This window comes from Tachyglossus aculeatus, chromosome 19 (genome assembly GCF_015852505.1).
Source record: "Tachyglossus aculeatus isolate mTacAcu1 chromosome 19, mTacAcu1.pri, whole genome shotgun sequence".
Taxonomy (NCBI): Eukaryota; Metazoa; Chordata; class Mammalia; order Monotremata; family Tachyglossidae; genus Tachyglossus; species Tachyglossus aculeatus.
In genome coordinates this window covers 24,356,339-24,371,429 of record NC_052084.1, presented here as the reverse complement: position 1 = coordinate 24,371,429, position 15,091 = coordinate 24,356,339, and the positions used below count along the sequence as shown (strand labels likewise).

Here is a 15,091-nt window from a genome sequence, read left to right as displayed (position 1 = left end):
CTTGGATTAACACGGTAGCAGTGTGGATGGAGAGGAAAGGGCAGATTTTAGTGATGTTGTGAAGGTTGAACCTACAGGATTTAAAGACAGACTGAATAAGTGGATTGAATGAGAGACATAACGGCAAGGCTTGTGAGACAGGAAGGATGGTGTTGCTGCCAAACGTGATAGGAAAATCGAGGAAGGGCAGGTTTAGGTGGGAAGATAAGGAGTTCTATTTTGAACAAGTTTGAGAATTTGGCAGGACATTGAAATGTCTTGAGAGCAGGAGAAAATGTGAGACTGCAGTGAGGAAGTTGACACAACACACCTAGCTGCCCACAAACACATCCACCCCAGGGTGTCCAGTGATTCATATGTTGAAACACAGAGTAACAATAACAATAATGATGGCATTTGTTAAGTGCTTACTATGTGAAAAGCACTGTTCTAAGCCCTGGGGGTGGGCAGATACAAGATGATCAGGCTGTCCCACGTGGGGCTCACAGTCGTAATCCCCATTTTACAGATGAGGTAACTGAGGCTCAGAGAAGTTAAGTGACTTGCCCAAGGTCACACTGCAGACAGTATGCAGCAATATTGTGGTGGTGCTCCCATGCATTCTTTTAATGATTCACACTGATTTAGCAGGATCCTAGAGCATTTCCTGGAAGTGTCCTTAATCTCCATTTGCTCCACAGTTATTCCCTCCCAAGTTCATATGAACTCTGCTGCTTCACCCAGCCTGCAGGCCTCGGCAGCAAGAGCCATGACCCTGAAAAAAAAAACCAACACGCACCCAAAAAACAGATCTAAAATAACTGGTCTCATATAATTACTGGGCAAGGGATGGCCTATCTGTAAACTAGGCTGTACAGAATGAAACTGGAGAAATTGTCACCTTAACATTCACCCAACCAGAGCTCATCCTTTCATTTGCTCTTTTTTTACTTCCCTATAGGAGCCAAGCCAATACACTGAAGAACATCTGACTATGAGGAACTTGCGGAGGATGACATAGGAATAGTAATATTGCAATTACATCTTCACCATCATCTTCATCTTCAAGACAGTCTCAAGTTAGTAGTAGGAGTGAACTTTAAGCTCATTCATTCAATCGTATTTATTGAGGGCTTATTGTGTGCAGAGCACTGTACTAAGCACTTGGAAAGTACAATTCGGCAAGAGATAGAGACAATCCCTACCCAAAAACAGGCTCACAATCTAGAAGCAGGGAGACAGTGAGTCAGGTAGAGAAAGTATGTGAAGCTGTCAGAGGGGAGTCGTTCTGGCCCCGGCAAAGGGGCCAGGCACGATGGGTTGGAAGGGAAGGATGAGGAGCAAGAAGGCAGAATCATCGCAGTCCAGAATCACTGCCCAGAAAACTTGTCCACCCCTGGACAAGTTTGCCCCTGGTCAAGCGAGGACAGAGTCAATCCAATGGAAAAGAAGTAACTGTGGGATTTGTTAAGTGCTTCCTCAGTGTCAAGCACTGTAGCAAGGACTGGAGTAGAAACAATGTAATTAGGTCCCATATGGGGCTCACAGTCCAAGCAGGAGGGAGAACAGGCATTGAATCCCCCTTCCACAACAATGGAACTGAGGCATAGAGAAGTGAAGTGACTTGCTCAAGGTCACGCCACAAAAAAATGGCAGAGTTAGCACTAGAATTCAGGTCCTCCGACTCCCAGGCCCGGGCTCTTTCCTCTAGGCCAGTTCTGTGTTCATTCTAACAGTCCTATTAAACCCGGGCCCCTCTACCGTGACCCAGAGCCCCTTACCCTAAGAACTGTCCCGGCCCAAGACGGACCCAGCTTCTGCCTGCCCCAACTTCATGCCAAAATCTACAAAAGAGAGCAAGGGGAGACCCCAGTCCCTGTCCCAGCTCCAGCCCTGATGTGCTGGGTCATCCTGGGTGAGTTACTCGACCTCTGGGTCTGTTTCTTCATTTGAAGGTCACATGTCCCAAGGAGCCCTTCCCCAATTAAGCTTTCTTTTCCCTGACTCCCTTTCCCTTCTGTGTTATCTGTGCACCTGGATCTGTACCCTTTGGGAACTTGATATCCACTCCACCCTTAGACCCACAGCACTTACATACCTATCTAAGCAGAGTGGGAAGCAGCATGGCTTGGTGGAAAGAGCCCGGGCTTGGGAGTCAGAGGTCACAGGTTCTAATCCCGGCTCCACCACTTGTCGGCTGTGTGACCTGGGGCAAGTCGCTTAACTTCTCTGGGCCTCAGTTCCCTCATCTGTCCAATGGGGATGAAGACTGTGAGCCCCACGTGGGACAACCTGATTACCTTGTATCTACCCCAGCACTTAGAACAGTGCTTGACACATAATAAGCGCTTAACAAATCCCATTATTATTATTAATATCTATAAGTTTATATTAATATCTGTCTCCCCCTCTGATGCCAGCTCCTTGTGGGCAAGGAATGTATCTACCAACTCCATTGTAGTATCCCAAGAACTCTGTGCAATGCTCTGCACCTTGTGTGTGTTCAATAAATAGTTGGGGGTAAGACTTACTGTGAGTCTGCACAGGCCCTTATCTGATCCGATATCATACCCCTAGTAGTAGTGTAGTATGTTGTTGTTGTCATATGCTATCAGGTCATGTCTGACCCATAGCAACATCATGGACATATCTCTCCCGAATGACCCACCCCCAACTTCAATCATTCTGATAGTGTATCCATAGGGTTTTCTTGGTAAAATATGGAAGCGGTTTTCCATAGACCCCTTCTGCACAGTAAACCTGAGGCAGCGAATGTGTCTACCAACTCTGTTGTATTGTGCGTTCCCCAGTGCTTACTACAGTGCTTTATACACAGTAAATATTCATTAAATATCACTGATATATTGAGAAGGAGGAGGGGTAGGGATAGGTGTAGGAGTAGAATTTATTGAGCCCCCACTTGGTGCAGCATATTATTCTATGCTCTTGGGAGGTACAGAATAATGAACTGACATGTTACGTGTCCACAGGGAGCTTTTACTAATACTCTGTGCTCAGGCACTACTGGTAAATAGTTTCCATTTTGCTTTGCAGCATCCAAAGTGAAAGAGATCCCTGCCAGGAAGAGATGGGAGTGGCCAACCATAGCTCTATGGGAGATTTCATCCTGGCAGGCTTCTCTAACCAGCCAGAGGTGGAAGTGCTACTGTTTGGGCTCCTCTCCATCTTCTACTTCCTGACCCTAGTGGGCAACTCGACCATCATCCTGGTATCCTGCCTCGACCCTCGTCTCCACACCCCCATGTACTTCTTTCTAAGCAACCTCTCCTTCCTGGAGCTCGGCTTCACCACTAGTTGTGTCCCCCAAATGCTGGTCAACCTGATTCGTTCAGACAGGGTCATCAGCCACCTTGGTTGTGTTGCCCAGCTCTATATTTTCCTGTGGCTTGGAGCCACCGAGTGTGTCCTGCTAGTGGTCATGGCCTTCGACCGTTATGTGGCCATCTGTCAACCCCTGAACTACTTGACTATTATGCATCCACGGCTCTGCTTCCTGCTGGCTACTGTGGCTTGGGGGGCTGGGCTAATTCAGGCCTTGATCCAGTTTCCGTCCACCCTCCGCCTGTCTTTCTGCCACACCCGATTGGTGGATGACTTCGTGTGCGAGGTGCCTGCTCTGATCCACCTTGCATGTGGGGACACCACCATCAATGAAGTCCAGATGTCTGTGTCCAGTGTCCTCTTCTTGGTGGTGCCCTTGATTTTGATCCTGGTTTCCTATGGCCACATTGCTGGGGCTGTGATGAGTATCAAATCAAGTTCAGGATGCCGCAAGACCTGGAGAACGTGTGGATCCCATCTGGTGGTTGTCTTCCTCTTTTACGGCACCGTCTCAGCCGTCTACCTCCATCCCAAGAACCACTATGCTCAGCAGAAGGGTAAATTCCTCACCCTCTTGTGCACTGCAGTCACCCCCATGCTCAACCCGCTCATCTACTCCCTGCAGAACAAGGAGGTCAAGGAGGCTGTTAGGAGGCTGGCAAGGATAGGCAGAGGCTTCCAGGAGACTTGAAAAGCTGAACCAAGAGGGGTGGCCTCTTAGTGGAAGGATGTGACTTACCTTGAAGGGTGGGCATGAGGGACTCATCTCCAAGATCAGGGTATTATTAGAATTCTAGAACAGGAAAGGAACTCAAAAGATCAGCTAGGCTAGATTTTTGCTTTCAGTTTGGTTCAGTGCCTAACCATACAGGTCATACAGTGGGCTTTTACTCTTAGCTTCCTTAGCTGCATGACTAAGAGGAACAAGCATGGATTTGGGAGTCAGGAGAACTGGGTTCTAGTCCCAGCTTGGCCACTAGCCTGCTGAGTGACTTTGGACAAGTCTTTGAACTTCTCTAGGCCTCAGTTTTCTTATATGTAAAATGGGGATAATATACCAGCTCTCGCTAGAAGTAATATATTTACTAAATGCTTCCAATTTGCAGAATTCTGTGTTAAGCCCTGGGAGAGAATACACAGGTGGTAATTAGACACAATCCCTATCCTTCAGGGGGCTCAGAATCTATCGCTGAGATTGTAAGCTTCATGTGCGACGGGGAGTGTATTTTCATATGATTATCTTGTGTCGTCCTCCAGTTATTGCCCCATTTTCAAACTTCTTGAGCAGGTTGTCTACACCAAAGGTCTCCATGTCCTCTCCTCCAATTCTTTTCTTCACTGCCTCTAATCTGGCTTCTACCTCCTTCACTCCATGGAAACTACCCTATAAAGGTCAGCTTTGAACTCCTTCTTCCCAAATCCAATGACCTTTACTCCATCCTAGTCCTCCTAGACCACTCAGCTGACTTCTACACTGTGAACCACCCCCTTCTCCTGGAAACATTGTCTAACCTTGGCTTCCCTGGCACTGTCCTCTCCTGGTTCTCCTCTTATTTCTCTGACACTCATTCTCATTCTCTTTAATAGGTTCCTTCTCTGCCTCCCACCCCCTAACTGTGGGCTCCCTCAAGGCTCAATTCTGGATCCCTTTCTATTCTTCATTTACATACACTCTCTTGGAGAACTCATTCACTCCCATGGCTTCAACTAACATCTCTATGCAGATGATGTATAGAGAATCTATGTAGATTCCCAAATCTACATCTGTCACCCTGATCTTTCTCCTTCTCCACAGTCACATATTTCCTGCTGCCTTCAGGACATCTCTACCTGGATCTTCCTCGGATACCTCAAACTTAACTTGCCCAAAACATAACTCCTCATTTTCCCAGCCAAACCCTGTGCTCCCCCTAATTTTCCCATCACTGTAGACAGTACCACCTTTCTCCCTGTCTCATACGCCCGTAACCTTGGTATTATCCTCAACTCATATCTCTCATGTTCCCCACATATTCAATCTATCACCAATTACTGTTGGATCTACCTTCAAAACATTGCTAGAATCCATCCTTTCCTCTCCATCTGAACTGCTACCTCTTTTACCCAAGAACTTATCCTATCCCACCTTGATTACTGCCTCAGCTCCCTTACTGACTTCCCTGTCTCCTGTCTCTCCTCGCTCCAGTCCATCTTCACTCTGCTGCCATGATCATTTTTCTACAAAACTATTCAGTCCATATTTCCCTACTTCTCAAGAACCTCCAATGGCTGTCCATCCACCAACACATGAAACAGAAACTTATTACCAATTGCTTTAAAGCACTCGATTACCTGGCCCCCCATCTACCTTGTCTCACTGATTTCCTTCTACAACCCAGCTGTTCTCTTTGAACCTTTAATGCCAACCCTCTCACAGTACCTCCATCCTGTCTATCTCCTTTCCAACCCCTCGCCCACATCCTGCCTCTACCTACAATCACTTTTCTCACCTCCAAAAGCTTATTAAAATCACACCTCCTCCAAGAGGCTTTCCCCAACTAAGCCCTCACTTCCCCTACTCCCTCTCCTTTTCCCCCACCCTCAGCCTCACAGCACTTATGTACATATCCGTAATTTCTTTTCATGTCTGTCTCTTCCTCTAGACCTGACTTCCCTTCTAGGCAGTAAATTCATTGCGAGCAAGGAACTTGTCTATCAAATCTGTTGTGTTATACTCTCCCAAGAGCTTAGTTCAGTGTTCTTCCCATGGTAAGTGTACAGTAAATGTGATTAACTTATTGATTGATAGGTTTCTACCCCAGTGTTTAGAACGATGCTTTGGCACCTGGGAAGCACTTTATAAAGCATTTAATAAATACCACAACTAAGAAATTAATTGATGCATAAATAAACTGGCCCCGGGTTGAAGAGTCAGCACACCATTTAGCAGCCTATTCCTGTACTGAACTATGCTGGGAGTCCAGGTGTTTTTGATGTAATTCTCATTCCCTGAAAATCCCCTGACTCCATTTTTCTTTCTAATAAGGACCAAATCAGCTGAGATTGTCTGCCAAGGTGCTCCAAGGTGATATCTCAGAGTCCAAGATCAGAGCAGCGTATGGGGTGCTGACCAAATGAGAAGCAGCATGGCTTAGTGGCAAGCACCCGGGCTTGGGAGTCGGATGTCATGGGTTCTAATCCCGGCTCTGCCACTTGTCTGCTGTGTGACCTTGAGCAAGTCACTTAACTTCTCTGGGTCTCAGTTACCTCATCTGTAAAATGGGGATCAAGATTGTGAGCCCCAAGTGGAACAATCTGCTTACCCTGTATCTAGCCCAGCGCCTAGAACAGTGCTTGGCACACAGTGAGTGCTTTACAAATATCAAAATTATTATTATTATTCACTGTATTAAGCCCTGGAGTTGATACAAGGTAATCATATTGGACAGTCCTTGTCTACACAGGGCACAGTTTTAGAATCAGGGAGAACAGAGGAGCAGCTTGACATACTGGATTGAGCATAGGTCTGGGAGCCAGAAGATCTGAGTTCTAACCCCGATTTGGCCACTTGCCTACTGTATGAGTTGAGCAAGTCACTTAATTTCTCTGTACTTCAACTTCCTCATCTGTAGCATACGGATTCAATACTCATTCTCCCTCTGACTTTTAGTGTTGCCCTACGTGGGAAAGGAACTCTGATCTAAGAGAATGCTTGGCACATAGTCAGCACTTGACAAATTCTTGCCTTGTCTTATGCCATCGAGTCTTCTCTGACCCATAGCGATGCCATGGGCACATCTCACCCAGAGTGCCCCGCCTCTATCTGCAATCATTCTGTTAGTGTCTCCATAGAGTTTTTTTTGGTAAAAATATGGAAGTGGTTTACCATTACCTCCTTCCACACTGTAAACTTGAATCTCTGTTCTCGACTCACTCCCAAGCCACTGCTGCCCAGAACAGGTGAGTTTTGACTTGTAGCAGATTGCTGTTCATTCATTAGCCACTGCCCAAGCTAGGGATGGAATTGATATGCCTCTGCTTGACTCTACCTCACATAATCAAGACTGGTAAGAGTACAGGAAACTCTCCAGGATGACCCTGAGAAGGGACTTGACAAATGCCACCACTATCATAATTTTTAACAGATATTTTTGCTCAGGTTTGACAAAGGAAAATAATAAATTCAAAAAAATGCAAAATGACTCATAGCATTCTGCATCTTGGAGGAGGAGTTTCAGGTTCATTATGACTCAGAGTCCAAAAATAACAATAGTTACAGCCACAGCTTCACTCCCGGACCTTCCCCACATTCTGAAGGTTGAGAAGATCTTATGAAGTGTTTGCTTCTTCCTGAGAGGCTTGATGGGAAGTCCTATTGATGTTGGGACAGGACAACTTCTCTCTTGTAAATCAGATCTCGGTCTGATGGAGATGGGATCATCAGAGGCTCTCACTCACGTTTGCTGCTGCTATTAACTACAATGGTAGAGCAAAGCTAGGGCTGATGAGAAATTTTATGTGGGGCTAGGGTTTTTTTTCTCCCAGACAGCAGAGAACCTACTGAGTTCCAAGCACTGCACTAAACCCTTGGCAAAATGTAACAGATAAATGTGTGTGCATGCATGCATGCACAGGTGCACAAGTACCTTAATTAATGGAGGGCTTCTAGCCCCCATTCCACTCATCCTCCTCTGAGGATATGGCAGGCAGGCAGGATGGATGGGATGGATGGAATGGATTCCTTCAATCAATAAGTCTCTACTGATTCCACTGCATAAGTACCAACGTTTCACTCTGAAGGCAGGCAAAAAGAGGGAAGGTATTTTATAGAATGTGGGGGAGGGGCACAGGCTTAATACAGTTAACATGCCAGAGAGTTACCTGACTGAAATTCTCGGTCTTGGTCTTGTCAGAGGCTTGGGATAGGTGAGGCTGGCAGTTGGGCTAAATATTTTAGGAGCATGGGGGGATTGCTCCCATAATCCCATTAATTTGGCACCTCTGGTATACAGGGTGAATAGCCCCGATTTAATAATAATAATAATGGCATTTGTTAAGTTCTTACTATGTGCCAAGCACTATTCTAAGCGCTGGGGTAGATACAAAGTAATCAGGTTGTCCCATATGGGACTCACTCTTAATCCCCATTTTGCAGATGAGATAACTGAGGCACAGAGAAGTTAAGTGACTTGCCCAAAGTCACACAGCTGGCAAGTGGCAGAGCCAGGATTACAACCCATGACCTCTGACTCCCAAACCCATGCTCTGTCCACTGCACAACAAGGCCCATTAAATTCTGTAAGTCCCACCTTCACAACATAGCTAAAATCTGCCCATTCCTCTCCATCCAAACTACTACCATGTTAATACAAACCCTCATCCTATCCCACCTGGATAACTGGATTACTCCTGTCTCTCCCAACTTCCATCCATACTTCACTCTGCTGCCTGGATCATTTTTCAAAAAAAAATATTCAGGACATGTTTCCCCACTCCTCAGAAAACTCTAGCAGTTGCCCTTCCACCTCTGCATCAAACAAAAACTCCTCACCACTGGCTTTAAAGCACTCAATCAACTAGCCCCCTCATATCTCACCTAGCTACTCTCCTTCTAGAACCCAGCCTGCACACGTTGCTCCTCTAATCTTATCCTTCTCACCGTGCTTCGATCTTTATCTTGTTGCTGACCCCTCACCCATATCCTACCTCTGGCCTGGAATCCCCTCCCTCCTCAAATCTGACAGACAAGTACTCTCCCCCTCTTCAAAGCCTTACTGAAGGTACATCTCCTCCAAGAGACCTTCCTTGATTAAGCCCTACTTTCCTCTTCCTGCACTCCCTTCTACATCACTCTGACTTGCTCCCTTTGGTCTTCCCACTCCCAGCCCTACAGCACTTATATGCATATCTGCAATTTTATTTATTTATATTAACGTCTGCCTCCCCCCCACTTGGACTGTAAACTCGTTGTGGGAAGGGAGTGTGTCTGTTTATTGTTGATTATATTTTCCCAAACAGGACAGTGTTGGAGACACAGTAGGTACTGAATAAATATGATTGAATGAATGAATGATCCATTCTCTTTGGAGACTTGGAGACTGTGATTCAGTCACCTGTACACCATCGGCTCTCCAGACCCAATCTAGCTCCCTCAATTCTCTGCTCTTCCCTAACTGAAGTTCCAGAATCTTTTTTTTGGAAGGTATTCAAGAATAGGTTAGAGACTGATAAGACTGTGACAGTTTAGGGGCAATCTTGCCTGAGGCTCGGTAAAAAGCAAGATGGGATAAAAATATAACTGAGGGAGTTTAGGATTGCCTGAGTTTTCTTAATCCCCAGTTAATCAAATACCAGGAAAGAGAATTGAAGTGCCCTCATAGCAATCTCCAATCATCAGACCAGTCAATCCTGAGAGAATGGATTTTTTCTGAGTTTGATTTCAAAATCTACACTCTGCCCCCAAATAATCCTGGCTTGCAAACTTCTCCCTTCATCACTCAGGACACCCCACAGAGTTGAAGATTCAGTGACACAACTGAAAGATGCTGATCTGGACAGTGGAGGCTTTCTGGAGTTTTGTAATTTGCCTGAAAAAGCATTGAGTTGGGTACTCAATTTTGGATGGATTTTCTGCCTTAAATGTTCTGAGCAGAATAGGGATGAGAGAAATCAACCAAAATACTGAGGGTGACTCTCTCCTGCTTGGTTTCTTTGGACCACCAGAGCCAGAGAATCCTTAAATCTTAATAATTATGTTACTTGTTAAGCACTCACTATATGCCAAGCACTTTTCTAAGCACTGGAGTAGATACAAGCAAATTGGGTTGGACACAGTCTCTGTTTTACATGGGGCTGTAAAATCCCTATTTTACAGATGAGGTAACTGAGGCCCAGAGAAGTTAAGTGACCTGCCAAAGATCACACAACAGATGTGTGGTGGAGCCAGATTAGAACCCAGGTCATTCTGACTCCCAGTCCCAAACTGTATCCACTAAGCCTTATTATCTGTCTCTTGGCTTTATTGGGCAGCATGGCCATCATCATGGTGTGTTACTGTAACTACAGACTGTAACTCTCCATCTATTTGTAACTAGCTTGATTCCAAAGTGAGCTGCATGGGCAGTTTGGGAAGGCTATCCACTATATCCAAATTATACCTCCCAAGCGCTTAGTACAGTGCTCTGCACACAGTAAGTGCTCTATAAATATGATTGAATGAATGAATATAACTATTTGCCTTACAATAATAACGATCATAATAATCACAATTATAATAATGATAATAATATTGTTTAATAAAAATTTTGGCATTTGTTATGTGCTTACTATGTGCACTATGTGTACTCACATCGTTATAAGTGCTTGGGTGGATACAAGCAAATCAGGGTGGACACAGTCCCTTGCCCCAAAATTGGGCTCACAGTCTCAATCCCCATTTTGCAGATATGGTAAATAAGTCACAGAGAAGTGAAATGTTTTGCCCAAGGTCACATAGCAGACAAGCGACAGAGTCTGGATTAGAACCCATGACTTCCTGATTCCCAGGCCCTTGCTCTATTCACTACGCCAAGTTGCTTTTCAAAAATATGTTCAGTCTGTGTTCACCCACTCCTCATAATAATTATGGTATTTGTTAAGTGTTTACTATGTTCCAAGCCCTGTACTAATTGCTGGGGTGGATACAAGCAAATCGGGTTCGACACAGTCCCTGTCCCATATGGGGCTCACAGTCTTAATCCCCATTTTACAGATGGGATAACTGAGGCACAGAGAATTTAAGTGACTTGCTCAAGGTCACACAGCAGACAAGTGGCAGGGCTAGGATTAGAACCCAGGTCCTTCTGACTCACAAGCCACGCTCTATCCATTAGGCCATTCATGTGCCAAATCTCTATTCTCTGTTAGATACAAAGTATTAAGAGTAAATGCATCTTCTAACCCCCTCACTGGGCTTACAGTAGGGAGACCACAGAGCTTCTCATTTTCCAATTAAAGAAACTGAGGCCATTTTCCTGATTCACATTCCCCTGCTTTTTCTACTAGGCCTCATTTTTATTGCTAGATTTCTTCAGCTTCCTGCCACTTCTCCCTACATTTTCCTGTTTTATTTTTTTTTTACTGTTAGTCTCTAATTGATTTGAAGTACCAGGTGCATGGAACAGAGTTTCCGATTACTCTTTGTGCTGCATGGATAGAGTAAATACTTTGGTAATTTGAGGCAAAAGTCTGCTATGGAGGGACTAAAAATAGGAGTCTGTCATCTGAATAATAAAGACAGATTTCTTTATTAATTTACTCAATTTGGAAAACAGAATCAATTCTTCCATTCCTTTTTTATGTGTAGTACTGATGAATATGTCAAAAATACTTGAGTTTTAGAAGACACTAGGTAGATTATGTAACATCATTATCACCCACCACAGTCCTCTTCTGGAGTAAATTCTTCTCAGAGACAAACCTTTCAGAGCACAGGAAGTTGGGACAGAGGGACAATATCAACTGTTTCAAAAGAGATTTGGGTAAGCTCATGGATGTGTAGCCATGGTTGGTGACAAATTAAGAAACAAACATGATTAGGTGGTGGGATGCTGAAGTAGAAGAGCTCCAAGGCTATGCAGACTGCTACAAAATCAAAAACTTTTACACTTTCCTAGAGATGTTATATGAGCCTGTATGTGCCATCATGCTATCCCTGAAGAGTGAAGATGATTCCAGTCTCATAATATGGGAGGAGGGAATCCTTAAGTGATGAAAAGACAAGGCTCTGCCAAACATATAAAGCCTCACAATATATGAAGGTGTGGGATCTGTACCCACAGTCAGAGAAGTCAGTACAGTGCTCTGCACACAGTAAGCACTCAATAAATACGATTGAATGAATGAGTGAATGAAAGTCACCACAGCAGTCAGAGCCATGAAAAATGGAAAAGCACGAGGACCCAGTGGCTTATCTGTTGAAATCTTCAAACATGAAGGGAACAACACTTGCATAAACTTTTCCTCATATGGACAATTCAGGAAATACCACAGGAACTCTACGACACTGTTATCTTCATCCCTATTTTCAAGAAGAATGGAGAAAGATCACATTGTGACATTTATCAAGGTGTGTCTCCTCCATCGCAAGCATGATATTAGCCAGAGTCCTCCTGGATCAGCTACAAAGAATATTGTCGACCGGATACTCCTGGAGACACCAAGTGGCTTCAGATTACACAGTGCCACAGTGGACATGATCTTTGCTACATTTTACACAAAGAAGAAGAGCAGTGAACAGAACCAGGACCGCTAGACAACTTTCATAGACCTTACCAAGATCTGGACTCTGGAGACCTACTAAATTCGGCTTGCCTTAAAAGTACACCAAGATTCTGAGGCGGCTTCAGGATAGCATGGCTGGCCAGGTCAGAGCCGAGGGTGCCATGCTTGAGCCCTTCCCCAATGCCCATAAATTTCAAAGAAGATGTTTGACTGAGCTAGATGTGGATGTGAGTGCCTGTGGCAGAAGATGACTGTGCTATGGCTAAAAAGAGACAAAAGACTGAAAAGAAACTCATTGATGTAACCTGTCACCGGATCTGTATATGCTGACTGTAGAATGTGGCTACACACTCAGAAAAGGAGTTTTGACCACAGAGTGATCTTCAGAACATTCCCTGAAATTTGAAGACTAGGTTATGCACCAAAAATGTAGGTTTGGCAACTGAATCCTATTGGTAACACTTATTTAATATTTGAAGAATGTTGCACCCCAGGCAAAGTTGGCAACATCTGAAGATTAGCAGAAACAGTGTCAGGCAGTGTCTGAGAAAAATAAATTAAGAAGAGATCAAACTATTACTTGACACTTATGCATCCAAAACATTCATAAACAAGTATGACATATACAGAGTGCAGATGAACTGAGACTTCTGGAACCACTCAGTCACTTGAAGTCCCGTGTCTGGAGGCTTCCCAACTTCAGAGCAACACCTTGCCCTTCGCTTGGCCAGATAAGAGCCTGTTGAGGAGGAATGTATGCTTCTGAGTCTGTAAGGGAAATAAAAATTATAATAATCATGGTATTTGTTAAGCACAGTTCTAAGCGCTGGGTAGATGCAAGTTAATCAGGTCAGACACAATCCCTGTCCCACATGGGGCTCACCATTTAAGTAGGAGGGAAAACAAGTTTTGAATCCCTATTTTGCAGTTGAGGAAACTGAGGCACAAAGAAATTAAGTGACTTTCCCGAGGTCACACAGAAGACAAGTGAGTAAGCTGGGATTAGATCCTAGGACTTCTGGCTCCTAGGCCTGAGCTTGTTTCACTAGGCCATGCTGCTTCCAAAATGGGGCCTCATGAACTTTGGGGTGAATGGGTGCCTAAAGAAGAGGTTTGCTCATCACAATCATCCTACTGGGTTGAGAAGTGGTCTAGGCATGATCACTGATATGAGCATTTTCAAGAGTTTAGGAATCCAGGGATTCTTCATAAACTAGAGGTTGGGGCACCAATGACCACAGCCGACACTGTGCCAGGCCAGAGATGGACCAAACTGTACAGGAAAAGGCCTGACCCAGGGATGGCAGATCTGATGGATCCAGAACATGGAGGGAACGATGTCATTTGGATAGTGACTCCGGGTGGATGATGATATTTGTTAAGTGCTTACTATGTGCCAGGCACTGTACTAAGCGCTAGGGTGGGTACAAGCAAAGTGGGTTGGACACAGTCTCAGTCTCACAGGGGGGCTCACAGTCTCAATCCCCATCTACAGATGAGGTCACTGAGGAACAGAGAGCAAAGTGACTAAGATAAGAGATAGCGGACATTGCACCACAGAGATTTGGGGGTGACCGAGTGTAATGGGAACTGTGAGCCCACTGTGGGCAGGGATTGTCTGTCTTTATCACTATATTGTACTTTCCAAGCACTTAGTACAGTGCTTTGCACACAGTAAGTGCTCAATAAATATGAATGAATGAATGTATTCATTTTTAGCATTATGTTCTGTTTTGGGAAATTTTGGAAACAGGTCCTAACTGTGGACAACTGCTTAAGGTTCGTTTGTCTAGGAATGACACCTCCACTTACCTCCACTCCTTGAGGTGGACACTGCAGAAAGCACGTCTCTAGAGACAAACTGACCTCCACTTGAGAAAAAGGGTGGGGAGGGATGACAGTCACCCCAGCTAGTCTCACGTTGAGGATGGGGAAAAGGAACCCAGGAGATTCCTTCCTAAAAGCCCTGCCTGAAGGAAGTTGAATTAATTCCTTGTATGGCCTTAACTTGTAGCCAATCAGAGGGAAGAATTGGGAGGGAAGAAGGAGGGTCAGGTTGTTGGTGAATGAGACATTTGACCATTTTGAGATGAGACGTTGGAGCCATGTTCCTGGGAGAGCAGGACACCGAGAAGACAATGAGCTATGACCCTGGAAGGAATCAGGGCACAGAAAGGCAATGAAGATGATCTTGGGTGGTCGCTGGATACCCTGAAGTTTTGGGGCTCAGAGATAGGACTCTCATGGAGCATGACTCCTGCCCTTGATGAGGAGAAAGGACCAGAAATATGTGAGCTCTAGGACTTAAAACCAAAAAGTACAGAAGATCCTAGGGGAGAGGGAGGGAGGGGATATTATTAGATGGGATATAATTAGATCTTGATATTCTTAGACCTAGAGTACAGTGCCTGACACATAGTAGTGCTTAAATACCATAATTATTACCTAGAGAAAGGTGGTCTGAACCAGAATTTTGTTTAACTGTTACCTGATTATGAATATTTACAAAAAGGCTGTAGTAGGAGGAGAT

At 44.7% G+C, this 15,091-nt stretch overlaps 1 protein-coding gene across 1 annotated transcript; it reads left to right on the top strand.

Moving 5' to 3' along the window:
- The first annotated feature begins 3,067 nt into the window (after positions 1-3,067).
- On the top strand, positions 3,068-12,675 carry LOC119940661 (olfactory receptor 2H2-like). The gene is made up of 2 exons (XM_038760871.1): positions 3,068-3,995; positions 12,617-12,675. Exons 1-2 carry the CDS (start codon positions 3,068-3,070, stop codon positions 12,673-12,675), a joined length of 987 nt encoding a protein of 328 aa, XP_038616799.1.
- Positions 12,676-15,091: the final 2,416 nt, after the last annotated feature.